General features: G+C 35.7%; 1 protein-coding gene across 1 annotated transcript in view; it reads left to right on the forward strand.

The window, feature by feature from the left end:
* Nucleotides 1–24073, forward strand: part of LOC128999046 (nucleoredoxin-like) — a 59519-nt gene that overhangs the window by 33196 nt on the left and 2250 nt on the right. The window contains exons 2-8 of the mRNA XM_054425403.1: nt 1324–1811; nt 9903–10107; nt 11964–12031; nt 12483–12583; nt 14185–14377; nt 18562–18652; nt 20798–20916. Of these exons, the coding sequence (XP_054281378.1) occupies nt 1324–1811; nt 9903–10107; nt 11964–12031; nt 12483–12583; nt 14185–14377; nt 18562–18652; nt 20798–20916 (1265 nt within the window). The remainder of the gene's footprint in view (nt 1–1323; nt 1812–9902; nt 10108–11963; nt 12032–12482; nt 12584–14184; nt 14378–18561; nt 18653–20797; nt 20917–24073) is intronic.

The raw sequence follows: 24073 nt of genomic DNA on the forward strand, positions 1-24073 counted from the left end.
AATGTTAGCTTTATAATCAGTGACCATTAGAGGCTTGACAGGCATTTTACCATATGATTTACAATACTTAATCGTTGGGGCAAAATATCCAATTCCATGACCTTTAGTCGCTTCTCTTTTTTTGCTACTTTTTGCGACTGCGGTGGCGTAGACCTTGTGAGATCCCTATGAATCGGTGATTATATGAAAGTTATAGTTTTGGAGTTTATGAAATTTGGAGGTTATGAAACGCACTGTTTATTTAACATTTTAGACGTTGGAGTTTGTGAAATTTGGACATTATGAACCTCACCCAATTTTTCTTATCAAACTCGGTAAAAAGTAATTGGTTATGTGAGGTTTTCAGATAAAATATGATCAATTACTTATCAATTATTGGTCAAGTTTGATAAAATTCTGTGTAATATATTCATCAAACTAAATGGGTAATTAATTAATAAACTCTGATCGACGTGATATAGGCTACATGTAATTAATCAATGTAGGCAAAATCTATATTTTTCCTAATTTACAAACCTGATTTCTCTTTCAAATTTTTACAAAATTTCAAAACTGAACGCTGATTTTTTTTATATAGGTACCAACAACTCTTGTTTAATAGTTAGCTGTACTAATTATAAAACAAAACGAATTACTTAAATTATTTATTTTACAATTTGTCCAACAACAAATTTTGAAATGTTAATGCCAGGATTTACTTATATACCAATCAATCAGACTTAAGAGTCTTTAGAGCCTAGATGTTCTAACCAAAGATGTAAATAACTACATCGTTGTTTATATCGTTGGTTCTAACTCATAAAACAATTAAAGAACTACAAAGAAAATTTCTAATCTCACTAATCTAATCATTCATCTAATTATTTAAATTAAATCACTTTGGTGTTTGAAAAAATATCTTTAGATGATAAATATCTCTTCAGCAGCTGTTTGAAATTATCCAAGATGGCCGTTAGCCTCCAAGGACTCTTAAAGGTAATTGTGATCAATTGAAATTTTTCTAATTCGATAAAAACGATCTAAAAGTTAATCTTTGTCGAATGTCTAACTATTGTACTGTATATCTAACTGAATATCTAACTATATATTGTACTGACCAAGTTTCAAGTAAACTTAACCAAATTGTTAATTTTCAATAGAGGGAGGGAGCTATTATTTCCTATACACTGTTGTCCAGTGTTAAATAGTCAACACTGATCACCTAATTACCAATTAACTGTTTTTACACGTGTGTGTGTGTTGTGTATTGTTGCGGGATGCGACAGTGGACGATGCGACGACGGTGCAACACAACACAATAGTAGTCTCATATCTCATATCGAGCGCATGTTGGGAGAGTATCGACCGTCCCCACTACCACCCCCTGTCCCCGCCACCCCACCACCCCACCATCCCACTACCCTCAGATCTTACCTCACCACAACACGTCACATCTCACACGTGGGATGGCTCTAGACTGGAGGCGCCGGCTGTTCGGAGAGCGGCTGGTGCGTCCTTCCACCGACCCCTCGGACCCCCTCGAGCTCGTCCCCGTGGACGTCCTAGCCCCAGACAAACCTCTGGAGGACAACCCCGTCGTCGGAGTGTACTTCCGCGTCCTCTCCGACAGCTCCAAAGCCGAGGACTCCACCCGCAGGCTGGTAGATCTGTACTCCGCGGTACGAGGGAGGTTGGAGGTCGTCCAGGTGTTCATGCCCCCCTGGGTGGGGTTCCGCCAGGACGAAGACAACGAGAGTGTAGCCCGTCTGTTCCGACAGTCCTACCACGGCGTGCCTTGGTACACCATGCCTATAGAGGACGAGGTTAAATGGGTAAGTTGTGTTTTTGGTAAATTCTAATAAAAACTGCTAGTAAATACTATAATATCAACTTGGTTTCGTAATGAAACAAACAAGTATTGAAGGCGCAAATCGAAACTTAGATATTGTTTACAGTTACCATGTAATCTGTCTATTATTTTGTTTTTATTTGAATGGTCCTTATTCTTGTGTAACAGTCGATGACATATTTATTTTCTGTAAGCATTAGCATTAAAGTGGTTTATCTTTTTGAATATTTATTTACAGTTCTTCAATAATCACCTATACGATCAAACCAGTTATTAATAGGCTAATCTCTACATGTTGGTCCTTCGACCCGGATAAACACATAGTTGTGATAACTAATTACTAGGCAACTTAACCGATATAGACTGATTAACTAGAAGTCTAAACAGTCCTGGTGTACCAGTGAATCAGAACGTCATTCATTAAAACAATAAAATGTTTCGTAAAAATTAAATATATTGTCACTAAATTCCAACGTGACCTCAACAATGAAAACATCAACACACAAGGTTTGACAGCTGTGGTTTAGGTTATGTTCACGGTTCATACAGTTCATTGTTTATTAACGACCCACCGGGGCTGAACTAATATCCGTAACATGCTTGTGGCCCTCGATTGAACAAAGCGTTTTGTGTTTTGGTGTGCATGTGGTGGAATGGCTAGCGCTTAGTTCTGCGCCATAATGTGTTTTATCGCAGACATTCATTATCATGCAGACCATTACGTTTCACACTCAGGAGCTTAATCTTGCGTTAAATGAATAATCCTGCCTCGATTCTTAAAACTGTAGCTGCTAAGTACGTATATTTGCATGCGCGACACGGTTCCCTAATTTTTGTTGATTCTTAAGCCATTTTTTAAAATCTAAAATGATGAAATAATAACTATAATTTATTACTACTGTCGTTTTAATTGTGTATTCCAATTTTTGTATTGTAACAATGAGGTTCGCTCTCAACTATACAAAAACATTGCCTATGAACATCAGGTTTGTTTCATGTCAGCGATAAGAAAAACTGCGAGAAAAATAAAATAAAAACTACGTTAGTGGACATTTTATTAAACTCTCAATAGGTTTTAGCCAAATACTCTTATAAAGTTGAACAATTTTTTACCACGATAACTAAAATTTAAAGTTTTATTTGATTTATAACAAAAAACTGATTAAGTAGTTACTCAATATTGATGTTTGTCTTTTGTTCATTTATTTTACTTAAAAGGTTGACGTAAAAGAAACCTTTGTATGTAAATCATGTATTACATACTAAACACCTTTCAAAAAGTTGCAATGGTACAACTAAATAATCTAACACTACTCAAGTTTTACGATCAATAAAGTTTGGTACCATCACATCGTTGTGAAGTCGCATATGAACAAACCCAAGAACAATGCCAATTAAGCCAATGTAATTTTTGTTGGACATGGGCGTATGTTTATACATCCGTTACTGTTCTAATACATGTTTGACTAAAAACTCAATAAAGCAATTTAAAGTCTCTTGGACTGGGTTTTCTGATAGGAATATTTTTGGTGTACCAGGCTAGAATAAATTATTTAAACAACAGAATAATAATAACACTACTATCTTAATAGATTTTCATTATATCACTAGACACAATATTTACATTCACATGTGTTTTCATGAGGACGAAATCCAGTTGTGTCAATATTGCTAATTATGTACTCTAATGTTTGAAGGACTACAACGCCTGATGAACAATACACCCACACCCTAGCAATTCCCTCCCTCTCCTGTCGCACCCCAGGCCATTCATTACTGTCATAGATAGCGGGGGAGGTGACGGTGACTAAACCGACGCCTGATGCCGCACCGAGCTGGAAAATAAGCGAAAGGTGTTGGAAAATATCAGAAACTTTTAGAAATGTGGTGGTTTTTCATGTGTTGGAGGAAACGGTGTTTGGAAAATGTTGTACATTTAAGATATGAAACTACTTCAATTTTACAAAGTTTGTGGTTGACTCAGTTTGCAGGTATTTCTATTGAAAATTAAAGCTGTTAAAGAAGCCTTCTATTAAAGCTGCTGAAGGTACAACAAACATTCCTTCGAGGGTAAAATATATAAAATGCCATGGACATTCAAGACTTTGAACAAATTGTATGTTAGCTTATTCTAATTTGACTACGTACGCCTGAGTATTATAGCTGTTTAAACACCTTCAAAGGTTCCGTAAATAAAAATATCATAAATTTATACCATAAAAAAATTTAACTGCTATTTTTAATTTGATTACGTTCTCCATGATGCCATAGATTTTCGGATATCTCTTTTGAAAACTATTGCAGCCTAAGTGGCATGGCTAATTTTAACAACCTTCAAAGAGTACATGGAAGATGTATAAATTGAAGCCGCCCTGTTGTTACTTTAATGTAAGCTATTTATAATTTGATTACGTTCTCTGGGTTTGATTCAATTGTCAAAACATATCTTTTAAACATTATTCCAGCTCGCAGTGCTGTTCTCTACATATAAACTATACTCATTTTATACGCAAGCAGATTTTTTGTGACAATTACTCCTTCGAAACTATTGAACCGATTGTCATGTTTTTGGTGTCATTGGAAAGAGTGTAACGTGAAGTTGTGCAGGGAACTTTCTTTTTAGGGAAACAATGACAGAGTGAGGCCCTGGAGCCCTTTAAAGTTTCGTAACTCTCCATAAGATTAACATTGGAAACAAAAATTGTTGTGAAACTCCAGCTGTTGTCAGAAATCAAAAGTGAGAAGAAAAGCATATGTTAATTGTAAACAGTCAATAAGTTTGCTAATTTAACAGTATGCTACAAACATTTGCCGACTTGGTTGAAATTCGTTTTAAAATAACGCCTGTAATACGTAGCAATTGCTCGAATTCGAGCATAAGAGACACTAGTATATGTTTAAAACCCTTCCAGCTTATATTACATGGGGAATGCTGTGTATATAAATCCACTAAACACTTTTATGTTAGCTATTTATGATTTGATTGTTTTATTTGAGTATTATTTATCTTCCGGGTGATTCTTTTGGCAAAAGTTACTATTATTTCAGTCATTTAAGTATTATTGCTATTCAAAACCGTTCATAAACTTAATTTTGTCAAGGAGATTTTAATGTGTTTTTTAGCAATATGATTTTACCTCTAATTGACTGATATTACGTTAAATATTAGGTACATTTGTATCAAGTTAAGACGGCGAGTTTAAACAGTTTAGTTCCCAAAACACTATATAAATACAAATAATGTCCCACAAACCAAGTCCTTCATTAATTAGTATTTCTTGGTTTATATATTTAGGCACATAAACGTATTCGTGTCAACGATCATGATGCTAGTCTACCAGAAAGAATAGATTTTGAATTGGTAGATTTCCTTAAGTTATGCCATGCACAGTAGGCTTCCGTAAAGAAGAATCATTTAATCACATTCAATTTGACAGTGCACGGAAAATCGGCCTTATTTGTTAACTAAAATACATTTTTTAATAAAAATTTTGTTTGACTGTAGTGAACTTTTTTTATTTATCAAAACAAATACTTCAGAGAAGATATCTTTGTTGTATAAAACAACTAATCCTGGATATTTTGATAATACGTTAATGTAAAACCTATAGTGATTTAATATTGAAATACTTTAATCTTTCTTGCTTGGAAGTGTAATTGCAACATCCCATAAGTTTTGCTTAAATTTGAAAAATTACAACAATACTATTGACAATGACACACTATTATTGTGATGCTAGACTCAAGAAAGCTCCCTCAGCTTAACGATTAATTTATCTCAGACCTCAACCAAATTTGTAGAATTTTAGCACATTACTCGAAGTTCACCGTGATAAACAGTAAGCATATACAGGAAGTGTAGAGGTGTTCTTTACCATCCCAATACAGCACTTTCTTTATGTTCCCAGAGCCCAGAAGCTCAGACGGTTGCCAGCTGCCAGGTGAGCAGTGTTTACAAACAAACTAGGCTGGTCTAGCGTCTGTTCCGCCCTACTATCTCTCCTTTCTGATTAGGGGGAAATGAGTGCGTGGTTTTATAACGAAATCGTTCGAATAAATGTTGATTTCCACGTGTATATGTTACACTCAAACTCCGAATTCGGACAATGTCCGACATTTTTACCCACTTCGCGATGTGGACAGTGTGAAATACCCACGTCGCGGAGTATTTTATTCGGACATTGGCCGAAGTGAAATGCCCAGACCGCGTTGTGGGTAAACTAGTTTACTCAAATGCCGATGTCAAAACGTTCTCCGGCGATTTAGTAAATCTAAAATACCCACAACGCGATGTGAGCAAAAGTGATTGCCCACGTCGGGTTGTGGATATTTCAAGTTTGCGCAAACGCCGAATAGAATAGCCTGTATAAACTACCGCATACACAAATATCGACATGAAATCTACAATCACCAGGTAAAATCTAATTTAATAACGTTTAAAATTATATTTATTTAATGTACGAGTATAAATAAAGTTTTAGAAATTTACAGGTAAACAGCAAACTACCGTATAGGAAATTTTTTTTAAATGCCCGTAACAAATACATATTACAGTAATTGAAATAATGTTTTTCGCAACCTTAAAACGGCGACCATTACGAAGTAGGCCTACTTGATACATTTGTATTTTACTTGTTGGCTCAGTATGTGCTGCAATGTCATATATAACTGCATTTTATATATAACCCGTACATAATGTACAAAATGTACGTGAGTACAGTTCCTCATGCAAACCACACTTTGCTTGGATCCGGATGGCATCATGCTTCTATGCGTACGTTTACTTGCTCATCATGTCCATCCACGTAGAAAATCATTTTATTTGGCGTCATATGGAATTGGTTTCTTGAGATATATTTGTCCAGAACTCCATGTTTTGTACCAAGAGTCCCCGGTCAACATCAGGAATGCTGACCATCGCGTTGTCTCCGGCTAAAACTGGAATTAATTTTCTTTCCGTTTTCTGGAAATTTTTTGTGTCTGGATTTTTAAGGGAGATACACAGTTTTCCCATGTTATATCAATTGCAGATTTTCTTGAGCAAAGAGTGCAAAAGGTATGCTAACTGCTTTCTATTTATGTCTTCGTTATGGATGTCCTGTGAGAACGAGAATTCGGCGTTTGCGCAAACTAGAAATATCCACAACCCGACGTGGGCACTTACTTTTGTTCACATCGCAATGTGGGTATTTTGGATTTACTCAATCGCCGAAGAACGTTTAAACTTCGGCATTTGAGTAAATCAGTTTACCCACAACGCGGTCTGGGTATTTCACACTGTCCACATCGCGAAGTGGGTAAAGATTTCGCACATTGTTCGAATTCGGAGTTTGAGTGTAACATATACAACATTTTATTGAAATCGGATAGTTTTTGCTCGAGTTATTGTGCTAACGGATGTTTCCTATATATAATATATATGAATTTGAACGGATGGTGTTTTTGGCCTCTGGGGACCTCAAAATGAAAAAGTAAATCGGTCCCGGATCTAGGTCTTACCATTAGACCTACGGTACCGGTAATAGCTTATTCCACATGGGTAATTCACTAAAAACGCCATAAATAAAAAGATGTACTACTAAATAATATATGAAAGTGGAAAATATAGTAATAAATTTAATATAATGGATACACAAAAGCGGGGTATAGTATATCCAATGTGAAATCAGAAATCACATATTTATGTGAAATTAGGCTGTGTGAAGTTGATAGTGAATGTACGCCACAGCCGCTAGGGAACTTAAAGCTGTCAGCATTTTGGCTGTTACATAGCCTATAGGATAGAAACAGATAATTATAATAAAATTTATTTAACACAAACTAAAAATCGCTAACATAGCTGTATTATGCACCACTTATTGTCATAATAAACATATTTGAACTAATTTTATTCATAAATCAGAATTTAATTGGCGCTGGTATGACTGTTATAATTTAATGCACCTTGACAAAAATTCATTCTTTCGAATCCGCAGAGAGTTGTCTTGATTAAAAGTGCATCTTAGAATAGAAAACAACTGCAAATAATAATGACTAACCTAGCTCCCGCTCGGAGTTCATTGTTTATACATTCTTTTGTACAAATGATGCTCGTCTCTTTCAATTGCATTATTGTATTTTAAAACAATCTGAAATTGACTATCTCAATGCACTGCAGTCTCAATTACAGCATATTTATGATTCTTATTCTATTGATTGTACCAATATGTTATAATTTTGCTTATTATGATCAACTTTTGGCAATCGTATGATTCCAAATGCCGCAATTCAGCCAGATTTGCTACCCAATTTTTTTCGTTTGACCTAATGATATGCATGTCGATAGAATTTGGATTTAAGAAAAAAATAGTTTGCGAAATTTCTATTTTGTTTTATAGTAGGCTACATAGCCTACATTACCGATGTTCAAATTATTTCTTCTTTTACCCTAGGTTAGTTTTGGACCAGGAACCCTGAGGACAGGATTTTCGTCTCTTTGAATGATTTTCACGGATCATTTTTTATGAATTATAAAGCATAAACATAAAATATGTATAAGTAAATAAAACCTTAAAAGGTAATATAACTAATTTTCTAGCTCTCGCCAAGGAACGAAAGTAACTTTTTTGTAGTCTCGAAGTTGTGTTTAATTTTCTACGTAGTCGGATAGCTTTAGAAATGATTGAGCTTGCAAGACGCTTCAGCTCGTGAAGTGAACGCTGTTTCCATCACGATAAAAAAAGAAAATGTGTTAAAATGGAAAAGATGATAATCTTATGACAGAAAATAGATGTTAACACAGTTAACCAAAACATTAGATCGAACGTCATTAGTACAATGTATTGAAATAAAGTTTATGGTTGTTAGGTAACGACATAACGACAACAATGCGGATGATGAAGTTACCACAAATGTGGATGGAACCTGTTAAATAGTGTTGTGTTAAAGAAAAATGTTACCTAAATAAATGAACATGTGATCCAGAACCAGCATCCAAGTAGCAATTTTCGGCAGCAGCTTGCAAAATGTCAAGCCAACATACCATAGAGAATAAGCTATTACCATAGGATTCATGGTCAGACCTAGACCCGGGACCACTTTTATTTTTCGTTTTGGTGTCCTCAGAGGTAAAAAGACAACTCATTTTAAAGGCCATCAGCCAAAAAGAATATTGGCATAAATTAGAGGTCTCTATCTTAACTCATTACATAATGGGGGCCATTTTTATTTTTCATCAGCATGAGAAACAAAACATCATTTAAAAATATACATCAATAAAATTTATTTATTTCATACCAAGCTATTGAATTTTGCTAAAAAACATCTAATGTTATATAAATAGGGAATACATCTTAAATGATTAAGGTAATGTTTTAGTGAAAATCTGATCCACAAACAGCTGATAACATGCATAATCAGTAACAGTGAAAATTATGTTTAAACACATTTATTTTCAGTTCCTGGGCATTAACTCCCGTTGCAGCAAACTTGTATACCTTACAACTATGCATTTGTTTTTCTGTGTCAAAAACATAACTTAATTTCCCGACAACCTGGAAAATATGATATAACATATCTTCACAAAAAATAAACTAAGAATGACAATTTTTTGGAAGCTGAAAATCCTTTTCCTCTAACCATTCCTAAGTTGCACTTAAACATCCCTTTCACTCAAGAGTAGGGGAGCAAGGAAATAGGGTCTAAAGAAGTTGTTGGCACTAACATTTTCGCTGGAAGAGAATTGTCAATGAGTCATAGTGTTTGCAATCATGTATATTAATACCGCTGCAATCCCCTATTATCTATTGACAATTATCATCCTGGTACAACTAACTAAAAGCAGTAAAACAGTACCTATGCAACGTCAGTACTGATTCAATTGGAATTCCTATCTTTAAAATTGTGTTATTAAACAAAATTTTCTTGAAGAAGAAATGGAACTCCATTCCACAGTGTCCTGCAAATTTGGGCATAGCAAAAATCAGTTAACAAAACTATTATCAACCAATTACTCATCAGCATTTGATTGGAGTGAGACGATAAATGTACAGTACAATATTTAAATGAACTGATTGTTTGGTTGTATTGTTGGCAGGTGAGACTGAAGCACAGATGTAGGGGCAAGGTGGGCATGCTGGTGTTGCTGTGTGCCCACACGGGCAAGGTGCTGGTGAGGGACGCTAGCTACCACCTCAATGATGACCCCACGGGCAGCTGCTTCCCTTGGATACCTCGTCCTGCTCACATACTCATGAGTGAAGCTGCCCAGAAGGGCTTGATTGCCGGAGGACTCAGGAAAGGTAATGTTCATTCTATGTATAAGAACCACTCTCATATCAGGACTTGTTCATTATCAGAAGAATTCAAAATAAGGGTCAGATGAACAATCTAATTTACAGCGAGGTACATATGACTTCTGTCCTTAAATTGAGGTCTTCATCAAACTCAGATCCAAGCCATAAGCAAGCTTGAGACCAATGTGTTCTTCATTTCAAACACTACTGTTGTAGCCCGTTCTCACCCTTATGTGATGATTAGTCTTGTCGTAGTAGCTGAAAACGACATGAAGAAAAACTACTGTACATACGAGTGAGCCATGTGCAAAATACGAGAAGCGGAAGCACAGTAAACTTGTAAGTTTGTGTAGTAACAGAGGTGCCCTCCCCCCCAAGGTCAGACGGGCAAAGCCATCCCCCATCCCCCCATTTCATACTTCCCCTTTAATTACCCCCCCCCCCTCAAAAGTTTTATAAGGAACATTTGTTTTCCAATTCAAAAATTATGAGGAGGATGAAATAGTCACGATTTATAGTTGGGTAGTTTTGAAATCATGAAATACAAAGAACTTAAAAAATGGCCATGCTCATTATTGAGAATTGGGGACGGTCTCTTCACCAAACCCAGACAAAATAAAAAGCCGAATGGACAAATGCAAGACAAGGTAGACTATACCGAAATGAAGAATATAGAACTTCTTCTATCCCGGTCCCTCTCCTAGAATGTGGTTTTCTGTCTGCCTGAATCATAAAATAATCAATAGAATAATCCATGACGGCGAAAATGTCTTGACATTCGACCGCGGTTACAAAAAGACATCTTCATCCGAAGACATACCTTTCGTGATCGTGGCAATATCTTGATATCCCTCAGTGGTCGCAAACACATCATTATCGCCACCCCAGAACTAGACTATCTTTCAATATCTTGTGAGCTTTGACCTTGACTGGGGTCTGACATGAAGACTACACTAGCTAGTTCATAAAGTATGTTTTATAAAAAAAATACGGCAGACTATATACCAATAACTACTTCCAGTAACCATTGTATTAAAATTTGATTGTTTGAGCTGACACACTCTTCTGTTATTGTATATTTAAAAAGAAAAGTAACACTGTATTAAAAATTGTCTTTGAAAAATCGTGAACAATGAATTGTTTTCTTCAGGGGCGTTTCAAGGGGATAATAGAAAGGGTATCTCAACAGCTCCACCAGCAAGGATTGGTGTTAGAGTGGGTTTCAGTTGAAGTAAGCTTTTACTGAAGTGCTTTTATCACAAAACAGTGGTAGCCAACACTATTAAATTGTATTGTTCTCGTTTAAATCTAAAATAAGTGTCAAACTTAACATTATTAATAAAGATCACTTTTCACATCTGAATAGAATTTTTCCAAGTCTATGTAAAAAGCAGTAATTATTAAAATGGTGAAAAATAATTTGGTGGCCACCATTTTAATAATAGATACAACCCTTTTTTTAATAAGTTAAGGTACCTAAACGTCTTTTGTAGGTGATTTCTTAATTTATTTTCATTGATCGGAAATTACTTTTGAGGAAGAGAATTCAATTGAGGTGTGGTTTTCAAATTGTACAGAACCAAATCACATATTATTCCACAAATTTTTAAACTCATACAGACTCTCTCATACTCTCTTTGGGGAAAAGATTCACTTGAAAGTTAATCAAATTCAGAAAAAATTTTCTAGTTATATTTTAAATTGTTTTTTTTTTTTACTTACATTCTAAAAATGACTCATTTTCCATGTAGGAGAATTGTAGAAAATTGTGCCATAGTTACAATTTCCTTTGTTTAAGGCATGTTTTTCAAACAATTCAAGGCCATTAAACTATATAATTAAGAATGTTCATAATGTTTTAGGACCCAAAATAATCCCCTACAGTACATTGGATGGTTTCATCAAGGGGCTGTATTTCTCAGCACATTGGGTGAGTAAATATCAAATGAGAAGCATTTGATAACATAATCTACATCAAAGTTAAAATACATTAATTTAATTCAGATGCCTGGATAGCCGATAGGCTGTAGTGCTCCCCTTAAAGGTAAATAAAAAATATAAAAAATTGATATTTTCTCCTCTTGAACTCCTCTTTAACAAATCGTGTTTTTGGTCTCTATGTACATTAAAATTAAAAAGAAAATTGGTCATGGGTCTATGTCTTACTGTCCCAATAATAGTTATAGCTACTTTCCTATATGGAAATTAGCTAAAAAAGCCATTGGTATCCAACAGTGTTGTACTCATTACATTTAAAATTTCCTGCTATTGTAAAGGGTGAATTACTTAAGTTAAGTTTTATACTTAATAATGTTTTACATGATACTCTGTGCAGATTATGTAATTGATCTTTTAATATATAAGTGGTTTGCATGTTGCAGTGTCCTCCGTGTAAGGCTTTCACACCTCAACTCATCGAGTGTTATCGCAAAATCAAAGCTCGAGGACACAAGTTTGAAGTGATATTCATCAGTTCAGACAGGTTTGAAACTTTAGTGTCTTTACTTTCAGCTGTCAACTTTGTCAGCATTTAGAAAATAAACTCTTTAGAAATTTTTTGTAAATATGTATCAAGGAGGGGGAATAGAATCATAAAATAAATAATTTGCTGGTATAGTTTTGATTGCAAATATGAAAATTATATTTATAAAGAGCTGTACCTCTAGTGGAAGTTAAACCCTCCCCCACACAACTTCTTCTTTGACAAGATTTTATAAACCATATGACTTATATCCTTTTGTCCAACACTTAAAAATAAATATGAGAACTCATATATTTTTTTATAAATACTGCACTAGTTATTTATAGCTTTTTAGAATAGTTTGTTGAACTTAATGTAAGTTTATTGATATCCCGAAACAGTCAAAGGTAAACTGTCTGATAAATATACAGGGTGTCCTACGTAAGGTGTCTCAAATTGATTACAGAAAAACGGCTTAACGTACAAGAATAAAGTAAAATAATTTCCAGCTAAATCGACCCCAAGGAATAACGTAAAAACATTTTTAATCTTTTTACTATTCAGAGTGTGCAAAAAACTGAGGGTCACTAGTTTGAATCTCGGAATTTTCAAAAGTAAGCATATGTTATGTTATGCATCATTTTAAAGGCATTTAATAGGTATTTAATTTGGCGAAAACAGATATTAATTATCTTTTTCCGTTTTACAATGGCGGCTATTTTTTTTAGGAAAAATTAATATGTTTTTAATACTCTGTGTTTCCCTCCCATACCAATGCACTTAGCCCTTCTCCGGTTGAATTTTCTTACTCTTAATAAAAATGAGCTTTACTGTGATATGCTACAAGTAACGGTTTTTTAAAATAATAAAAATCCCAGAAAAATTTATTTAAAAAATTTGCAAATGCCCATTTTTCAAAATTTTCAAATAACAACATGTTAAATGGCATATCATTTTATAGAATTTTAAATTTTTAACAACTTTATAATTTACACTTACTTCTTATCTATTTTAGTTTTTGTGTAAATAACAAAAAACCTAATTTTCCTATATCAAATGCATGTTATTTGGGTTTAACACTAATGGCCCCATTTCATTTAGTGTCAAACCCAAAATTTCTGTTTTCACCAACAAGTTTATCTATTAAAATACCTTTAAAACGGTGTATAACAGGACCTATGCTTACATTTGAAAATTCCAAGATTCGAAATAGTGACCCTCAGTTTTTGACACACCCTGTATCGGAAAAAAGCTAAACATATTTTTACGTTATTCCCTGGAGTCGATTTAGCAGGAAATAATTTTATTTCATCCTTGTACCTTAACCCGTTTTCCATAATCAATTTGAGACACCTTTTTTTTTTTTTTGGGGGGGGGGGGGGTTGGGGTATTGCCTACCCCTAGCTACTTCGGCCAGAGACACCTTATGTGGAACACCCTGTATAATGTAATGTAAGTTTCTTCAAATTTCACCTATATTCCTGAAAACCAAAAAAAAAAAAATAATATTTTAAATTCATATAGTTTCTAGTCATGCATTTACGTCCAGTAATAAATTCTAAATAAGTCAATTAAATTATAACATATTGGAATAACTTTTGGTTTGCATTTTTTTATTTTAGGAGTGAAGAATCTTTTGAGAGCTATCTCTCCACGATGCCTTGGACAGCTTTGCCTTATAAGAGCTCTTACTGCAAGGAGCTTGCCTCAAACCTAGATGTCCATGGTATACCCACTCTGATCCTCCTGGACCCTGATGGAACCATTATCACTGAGGAAGGCAGGAGTGAAGTCAAGGAGGACCTTGATGGAGAGGTAACATTCTAGAAAATTATGGTATGATTCCTGAGTGTCATGGAGATTTCAATAAGTAGATGGAATTCACACAAACTTTCAATTTTGATATTTTTAGTCAAGTGGGTTTATAAGTAGGGTGAGCACCATTTGCTTGACAAAGCACTTTGTTATCAGACCACATGACTGTCTTTTTAACATAGGGTGATTCAGAACTCCCTACCAATATTTTTGGGCATTGTTCCCGGGTAAGAATCATATCTAAATATCATACTGTATTTAAATTGTCCGTGAGTTACTTAGTTACTCACATAGCCGCCATTTTTTTTTCACTTATCAATTTTTTTCTATACATAATGGTTAAATGTAGGAAGTTGAAACTTTGCACAAACTTTATGACAACCAGACAAAGCTACAGAAAAGTTAGGACAAAATTTAAAATTCATAAAACAAAATGGTGGCCATTTAAATTTTTGTTTCTTAAATTACTTAAAACCCGTTCATTTTACAAAAGTTTTACAAGCATAACTTCTTTTAGGCAATTTAATAAAAAATCGATTGACACCCTATTTCTTAATCTGAGATATGGCAGCTTTAGTGATACATGACCGCTGGAGGTTAGTTGCAGTGCATGCCAAGGCATACGGCTAAAGTCTGCCCCAACAATACAACAATCACCGTCCTTTGCAAGTTATTTTTAAACTATGAGTTTATTCAATGTAGTCAGTTCCTCTAGCCTTTTACACTCACTTTTAAAGTGTACACTCAGTATAAAATGTTAGAGGAACTGACTACAATGAATAAACAATAACATCTTCAGACAACAAATAAATCAGCTGATTAGTTTGTAAACAAGTGTTGACTTTCACCACAGCTGATATAAAAGGTTTGGGTGTTTTGTGTGAATTTTTAAGACAGTAAAAATTTGTGCAATTTTTAAGCCATCCTAATGATAATTAATTGATAAAAAATACAGTTTTGGGGCTATGTAATATTTTATTATTGTTTAAAGTTATCTAAAATCACTTAAAAATAACTTGCAAAGAGGACGGTGATTGTTGTTTTGTTGGGGCAGACTTCAGCAGAGTGCCTGGCATGCACTGCAACTAACCTCCAGTGGTCATATATCACTAAAGCTGCCAAATCTCAGTTAATATTCGTCCAATATTAATAAATAAGGTGTCAATCGATTTTTTATTGAATTGCCTAAAAGAAGTTATTCTTGTAAATGTTTCGTAAAATCAACAGTTTTTAAGTAATTTAAGAAACAAAAATTTTAATGGCCGCCATTTTGTTTTATACATTTTAAATTTTGTCCTAATTTTTCTGCAGCTTTGTCTAGTTGTCATGATTGTTTGTGCAAAGTTTCAATTTCCTACGTTTAACCATTATGTAGGAAAAAATTTATAATGGAAAAAAAATAAAAAAAATGGCGGCTGTGTGAGTAACTAAGGACTTCCAGACAATTTAAATATGATATTTAGATATGATTCTTACCCGGGAACAATGCCCTTAAATATTGGTAGGAAGTTCTGAAACACCCTGTATATTTCTATATAGATAAATAAATATGTATATCTGGCCTCTTTTATGCACGGCGTTTTCCGTCGGGCGGAATCTATCAGGCTTTCCGTCAGTGAGTGTTTTAACATGGGTTCAAATGGGACCCTTTTATGCACGACGGAATCTCCGTCGCGTTTCAGCGTTCCGTCGGAGGCCGACAGAGGACTTAGACTCCGCCGAGTTTTGGCGTTTCGTCGGAGCAGGTTTCAAATATATATTCAAATGTTATAGGTTAAAATGGAACCCTTTTATGCAACTGCATTTTCCGCCGGGCGGAATGTAGTGCTCCCAACCTACCCCACGCTCTGTCATCCACAGTATTGAAATTGCCTAATCATTGTAAATAGATTATCATTATTCATTGTAATTGGTTGAAGAGTACAAATAAAGAGATGTACCGGTAATTGGGAAAAATGTACTGGGCAAAAAAATTTTTTTTGTTTAAATTGGCGGAATAATACAGTCTTACTGTTTCGTAGGAATAATAAAACTATTGTATTCCCGGGACTGACATGGGGCTTTTTGTATCAAAGGTATCACCCGGGATTGATATGGGAATTTTTTTACTAATGGCCAGCCCTACGAATTTCATTCACTGGGTGTACAGCCCACAACTAAAAAAAAACAGCGGATTCCGCTCGGCTGAGAAACTGCATAAAAGGGACATTGATTCCGCCCGACCGAAAACGTCGTGCATAAAAGAGGCCTCTTGTATACATCTAAATGTCCACATTATGTTCCTTGATCATCAGTTAGTTTTCTACATGTTTGGCAACAGCACAGACAACATGGTGCAATGATCACAACATTGATGTTTTAAGTAATTAACATGCCTTGCAGAGAATACCTTAGTGAAATGTGAACATGAAAGAGAGTTTAGGAACAAGATTTGTTGGGGAAGGGTGTTTTTAAAAGAATGGCGGGATTTCAAACGGTCATTGCTCGGGGACTAATCAATATAATTAAACGTCAAATTGAAGGGAAAAGAATAAAGTTTTTTTCTCATTCTTTGATACAATTCGTAATGATTTAATAAAATTCAGATTTTCATCAATCTTACATGAGCGTAAAACTGGCAAAGTCTGTACGCTTAGGGCGATCGGTGGGTATATCTGATGTCTTAACTGAATATTTTTCGGCACAAAGCCTCTATCCTATATAGATAACATCATAAAGTGGCCAATTTAGGTTCGTTCAACTTGATTTTTTCGGACTTCTGTTGCAGCATTGTCGGGATTTTTTTGACTATGTAATCACTTGTTTTTAGCCGGCCAGGTGAATGTCTTTTCAAAACACTTCGGTGCCACAAAACTCATTAAACCAGCTTCAAGTTTCTTTATCATCAAGTAGATTTAAATTAAGTTAAATTTAGCAATGGATATAAACTCTGTGAATTACAGATTACAATCTGTACCTTCTGTTGCGCCGTAAACGTCGTACTGGTCAGCGTCAGGCGTATGAGTCACAATAGTGGCCTACCACCGCGCACCTGTTTTGCGCATGCCAGGGTCAAAGTTATCTCCCTTGCTACTCAGGAAACAAAACTTAGTTATTTTAGCTTCAATTTGGCGTATAAAACGTTTAGTTACTTTGAATAGTACCCAAACAATTACCATTTAAAATCCCGGCATTCTTTTAAAAACACCCTCTATAATGAGCGCACAGACCTAAGTCACTGCAATACATGATACCATTGAGTATACACATATAAGAGGGGACTGATAAAGCTAATAATTGTTACCGATTTTGGCAACGTAGCTTGGGTCGGGGTAGTCAGTCAGTAGTGCAGTGTACCTTTGAACACCCTTAAATCATAGTACAGTTGAACCTCGTTTGTACGAACCTCGATAAAACGAATTCCTCGATAAGACAAATTTTTTTTAAAGCCCTTGACACTTTCATATAGGTCAATGCTAAAAACACCTCTATACAACGTAGTAATTAAGTTAAAAACCTCCATAAGACGAATTTGTTTGTGACATGGGCTATGACTGATTAACCTCTATACAACGAATATTCTTAGCACAAAACCTCTACAAGACGAACGTGACCTCTATAAGACGAATTTATCATAATCTTAACCTCCATAGTACGTAGTTTTCAAAACAAACAGAAGCTTGTCTCAACATGAAACCCCCACCCATCCCTCCTCCTTCCTCAGTCATTGTTTGGAGAAACCTTGGAGCGAGGAGAAACCTCTATAAGAAGAATAACAGCAGCATTAAACCTCGATAAAACGACCCTCTTTATTAAGAATACCTCTATAGTACGAATTTTTCCCGTACCCCTTGAAATTCGTCTTATAGAGGTTCAACTGTATTAAAAATGTGTCATAAAACAACAAAATTATGACCAAACAAATAAATTTCATCAACAAAACAACATTTTACAACCTACAACAAACACAATAAAAAAAAACAACTTAACTGCGACATGACCGAAGTCGTGTAGTTCAGGCCGCTGACTCTACTCTTCAACAGCGCTGTTCAGGTAACGGTAGCCTCCATTGAGTGTCTAATCGAGTATGTTTGTACTCATAGTTGATACTTAAGTATCAGTAGGTCTCTGTTTGGTTGTTTTTTCTCTGGTACTACAAATACAGGAATGAGTATTGTAAAACCTCAAGTTTCTTTTATTTGCAGTGTTTCCCATGGAGGCAGAGGCCAGTTAACATTCTGACAGACAGGCTAGCAGAGCTCCTGTATGATTCTCCTGCAGTTGTGCTGTTTGTAGGTTGGTTAAACTAGTTGTAATTTCGCTCTACATACTACAAGCATTATTCGATATAATAGTATTAATAGTAGTCTGTAAATTAAGTTCTCCATCGAGCTCTCATGGCCAAACAAGGCAACGCTGTGTTTTTTTTACTTCATTGCTACAATTCTAGTCACTTTCCATTGCTATGTGACTATTAGCTTTGACTATGGTGAGAACTAGACATTCCATCTTCATGTTAAAGTTATCACTAGTTTTTAAAATAAAATATATATTATTATTATTATAGGATATTACCACCCACATAAAACTCAAATTTGAACATTTTTACTTAAACAACACTTCCTTTACATGGAGAGAAAATATATCTCTTTTTATAGGGAGAGAAAGTAAAAATCTGTGATTGGCTCATTACACTGATGCTGGTCCATAGAGATGGTATATGTCTACTTCAGTATACAAAAGTCAATGCTATTCCGACACACAATTTTTACACCACCTAGTAGCCAAAAATGATGTTTCAGAAAATTTACGCTTCTGCTAAGTATAGATCTCCTTCTGTGATTAGGTTTGTGTGAGTAGGGATTTAATCCCTCTTGAAATGTTACCAGTTAACATATGTGTATGCAGGAAAGTGTTTTGAATTAAGAAATGTGCATAAGTGGCTTATGGAGTTCACAGAAGGCTTACATTTGAACAATGAGGTCGGTAGGACTTCCATTGCGACAGTGCCTAAAGCTGAACAAATTTTACTTGACGATCGCTGAGTTTAAGACTATTAGGGTTTACCAGAGTCCTGGATAGTTTTACAGAGCTGTCCCTATTAGTTAGACAACCCCTCATTCAGTCACACCGAGATCAACGTTAAAACCAAGATCCCTCTATTCTCAATCAAGACTGATGAAAGACCTCAGGCGGTATACACCATGCAAAACCTGATAAACAATGTGCAAATGCTTAAGACCACCTCCAACTCCAAACTCCTTCTTCCCTTGTCGCTCGTTCTATGTCCATACTCTTCGACTTATCTCAATTTGATTCCATCCAAAGTGATGGACTAGTCGCCTTAGCCCACCAAAATTTAATCACAGAAGGCGATTCCTACTCTGCAGGAGCTTAGATATTTCTTCACATCGTTTCTGACTGCTATCACATTACTAATTGTAACGTAGGGGTGGAAATTGGCTAGAATTGCATTTGATAAAGTAAAGAACCCAGTGTTGGTCTCAGATTTGAACTAGCTTGCTTGACTGCTATAGGAACTCGATAGAGAACTTATTTTATGGATACTCCTCGCCGTGGTACATAAAAGAATAAGAGGTATTACTACAAAAAAAACTTCTAAAGCACTTCAGTGAAATCTTAAATTAATGCTTTTACTAAAGGTTGCGATTAAAAAATGTTATTTGTTTAAAGTACCATACATAAAATCTAAATTATAACTTTGTGCGTATGGTTTTGTTAGGAGATATATGGAAAAGTTATTTATTAAAGGCCAACCTCAATGATTGCAGAGAATCAGTTTTATTTAACCTCATCCAGTCCCATCCTGTCTGAATGTTTTTTAAGACCTTGTCTCGAGATGCAAAGGTTACACGATTACAACTGAGAAACGTTTCTATGCTTTTGGATCTAGTTTTCATTTGTCATTGTGAGTTCACATCTATTTGGAGTGATTTAGAGCAACATCATGACCTAAGAAAGTTTCCAAATATATCAACTCAAATGATTGTCTTAGTTGAGAAAAGTAATATTTTTCCAACGCAAAACTTTGAAACTAAATGTAAAATTTAGCTAAGTAGTTAAACAAAAAATAATAGATTCCACTTCACATACAGTACTTTTACTTTTTTTTACTAGAGAGAATGGTTATGGCACTCTCTATCAAAAACCTTAACAACTCTTTATACCGTTATCATAGTTATAATTTACATACTATTAGAAAATTAAATAATAAATAATCTTAAACAGTATAAACTGAAAAACAAGGCTGCGTTTACTGGTGGGTCCCGGCCCAATTGCTGGCTGGTGGGGTGGAAGAGGATTTAGGTTTGTTGGGGCCACAAGGTTGAGAAAAATTCCCCATGAGGAAAAGGGGGAGGAGCCACAATCACCTCTTGGGCTTATAGCAAATGCCTACTTAAAAAACCCTGGCTCTTTCAGATGGAGACGAAGATGAAGACTTAGAATTCGGAGAAGCTGTTTTGCTACCAGTTGCAGAGTGGATTGCTTCTCGGTCTCTTCATCTCGACTACGAATTACTCTTCTTTGTTGCTGTTGAGGTTTGTAAGAAGATGTCTAAAATCAAACGTTAAATAGACGTTCCATCTTGCATAATAAAGAATGTTGTCTTTAGGCTGTACAAATAGATATATTTTTTGATACACAAATCAGCACCAGTAAAGATACTTACTGTTCAGCAGTCAAGTCACTGAATTCAGGAGGGTAGTAGAATTATAATAGGGATAGGTTATTGTTATTTTAAAGTCATGTTTATTGTTTTATGTTTATTTGTTTATTGTGAGTAATGATAACATGTTTATTAATGAAGGATCATCTAATCAAAATGAAGTTAAGTTACAAGTCTTCACAAAAGCTTAATAACATCTCAAATGTATAACATTACTATGCGTTTTACTATAAACAGGTTAGTTGTAACTTTTTAGCAAACATTTACCCACCTAACTGAGCTTATGTCCATGTGAACAAGCAAAACAAGAGGTAAACCAATACAGTACTTTTATGAGGGTATAGTTTACCTTTTACCAATAAAATGTTCATGTTGTCAATGTTGTCATCAAAGGCAAGCTGTCTTTCAATAAGCAGACCCAAGCTTTCTAACGCCAAAGCTTCCTAGGTTGTTGAAGCCCGGGACCGACCACGCTCAATGTCGGTAGTCTGCTTCCAGCTAACCACGCTTGCTGATGTCTTTTTTTCAATCCATTCCGTTTTATTCGAGTCAAGGGTACTTCCGAGCCTGTTTTTATGAAATGGAAAAGGTCGCAAGCTCGAACTGTCTGTATTGTCCTAGCACAGCAGAAACGGTCAAGCATACGTTCTGTCAGTGTGACAGGTGCCTCACCCATTGAGTCTCCATTTATGCACAGATCAGTGTCATCATCATCTCAGTGATTTCTGCATATGCGCCCGCTGAGGATGCAAGTGATGACCACAAGGACAGTTTTTATGATCAGTTAAGCAACACATGTAAGAAAATTGCCAAGAAAATTTATGACATGTGTACCGTTGTAGGCAATTTTAATGCCAAATTGGCAAGGAGGATTTCCTGAAAGGAATTGCTGGTATACACTCCTTGCATAATGAAACTAGTGAAAACGGAAGGCTGACCCAGTTTGCCGCAGGACATGGCCTCGTAGTAATGAGTACCTCCTTTGCGAACAAAGATATCCACAAAGGTAAATGGAAAATGCCAGGCAGGAATTTTGTGAACCAGATAGATCATCTTCTTGTGAGCAAGCGACATGCAACTTCGTATTTACAATCATGGTTGTGAGAGCCTGTAGGGGACCTACTTGTGACCCTGATCACTTTCTGGATAAAGCTTTAGTGAAGGAGAAAATCTCTTTAGTAGCAAATGGCCCTGGAGTGAAAAAGAAAAGGTGGAATTGTGATCTGCTTAAGGACAATGTCAGAGAGTGAGATTACCAGCAGGCTATTCATGAAAATGTGATATTACAAGATGCAATTAATGGAAATATAGAAGCATGGAAATCGATCAAGAAAGTTATACACAAAGCTGCTGAGAGTACTATAGGTGAAAAAAGATTACAAAGAAACGCAGAATGGTTCGACAATGAGTGTATGGATGCAATCATGCGGAAGAATGAAAAGAGACAAAGAATGTTGCAAAGGCCAACAAGACAGACTACTGATGAATATAAAAAAAACCGAAGAACAGCCAATATAATACTTAGAAAGAAAAAGAAACAATACATCAAGGCCCAGATAAAGGAAATCCAGCATTTAGATGACCAAAATGAAACAAGGAAAGGTTATACTGCAATCAAACGTATGACTTAAGGTTTTCAGCCGCGAGTCAATGCTTGCAAAGACAAGGATTGAAATTTTATAGAGGAAGCATCCACAGTCCTTGACAGATGGGCTGAACACTTTAGAGAACTTTTAAATGGAAACAATACCGGAGAAGACCGAGTGCCAGACTGGCAGCCAAAATATCAAACCGCTGACTCTTAGGTTGAAGAGACCTCTTTGGAAGAGGTCGAGGTATGTAGGTATTAAGAAGCAGAAGAACCACAGAGCGCCAGGTGAGGATGAGATTAATGCTGTACTTTGGAAGCACGGAGGTCATGAATTGGCGTTCTGTTTACACAGACTTATATTAATGATATGGAGACAGGAATCTCTTCCCAGCAACTGGAACAATGGAGTATACTCCTGTATACAAAAAGGGTGACAAAGTAGTATGCAGCGACTATCGTGGTATCACTTTGTTGGATGTAGCGTACAATATATCCTTTGCTACTTTCGTCATGCGACTTAGCCCCTTCACAGAGAATGTACTCGGGGAGTACCAATGTGGGTTTCGGCCAGGAAGAGGAACTATTGATCAAATATTTAACATACACGTTTTTTTTATGGCTATGAAATAGACTTATGAATACGGATTTTATTTGCACATGTTGTTCATTGACTTTAAACAGGCATTAGTCAGTATAGACAGGAGAAAACTACTTGATGCCCTCGAACGTTATGGGAAGCTGGTGCGGCTCACAAAAGTTACACTAGAACACACTTATAGTTTAGTAGCTGTAGGTGGAAAACAAAGTAAAACATTCAGGATTTCAAGAGGTGTCAGGCAGGGTGATGCACTATCAGCTATGCTTTTTAATTTGGCCTTGCATAGTGCTATGTGTAGACTAGACCTGAGAGGATCATCAATCCTAGGATGATTCAAGCGCATGCCTATGCTGATGACATACCTAGTGCGTGTTGCTAGACACCCTGAAGACCTAAAAGAAATGTTTCGGACTATTGAAGAGGAGGCTAATCGTATGGGTCTGGAAATAAATGAGCAAAAGACACACTACATGAAAATTTCTGACCTGGAAGCTAGAAGGAGAATCCATAACTTGGATGTTGTTTGTTTTTGTTTTTTTAGGCATGAGCCCGGAATTGTTTTTCACATTAATTCAGGCTAGACCTAGGGGTTGCAGCATTATCTCTTAGATAAAATCCATTGATGAGTTGGCAGGATTTAAATCCAGGACCGCAGGGGCTCCTCTGTAACTTGGATGTAGGCAACTATTGTTTTAAGGATGTGGATGGGTTTGTTTACCTTGGGGCAGAGGCTGAATTGCAACAACACTGTTGTGCAAGAAATCACAAACCAAATCATGGCTGGTAGAGCATATGATGCTAACCTTGGGATCTTCAAATCCAAGCTGATGACCTACAAGA

The sequence above is a fragment of the Macrosteles quadrilineatus genome, unplaced genomic scaffold (assembly GCF_028750875.1).
Source record: "Macrosteles quadrilineatus isolate MER2022 unplaced genomic scaffold, UCM_ALF_1.0 Scaffold_7__1_contigs__length_78375512, whole genome shotgun sequence".
Lineage (NCBI taxonomy): Eukaryota > Metazoa > Arthropoda > Insecta > Hemiptera > Cicadellidae > Macrosteles > Macrosteles quadrilineatus.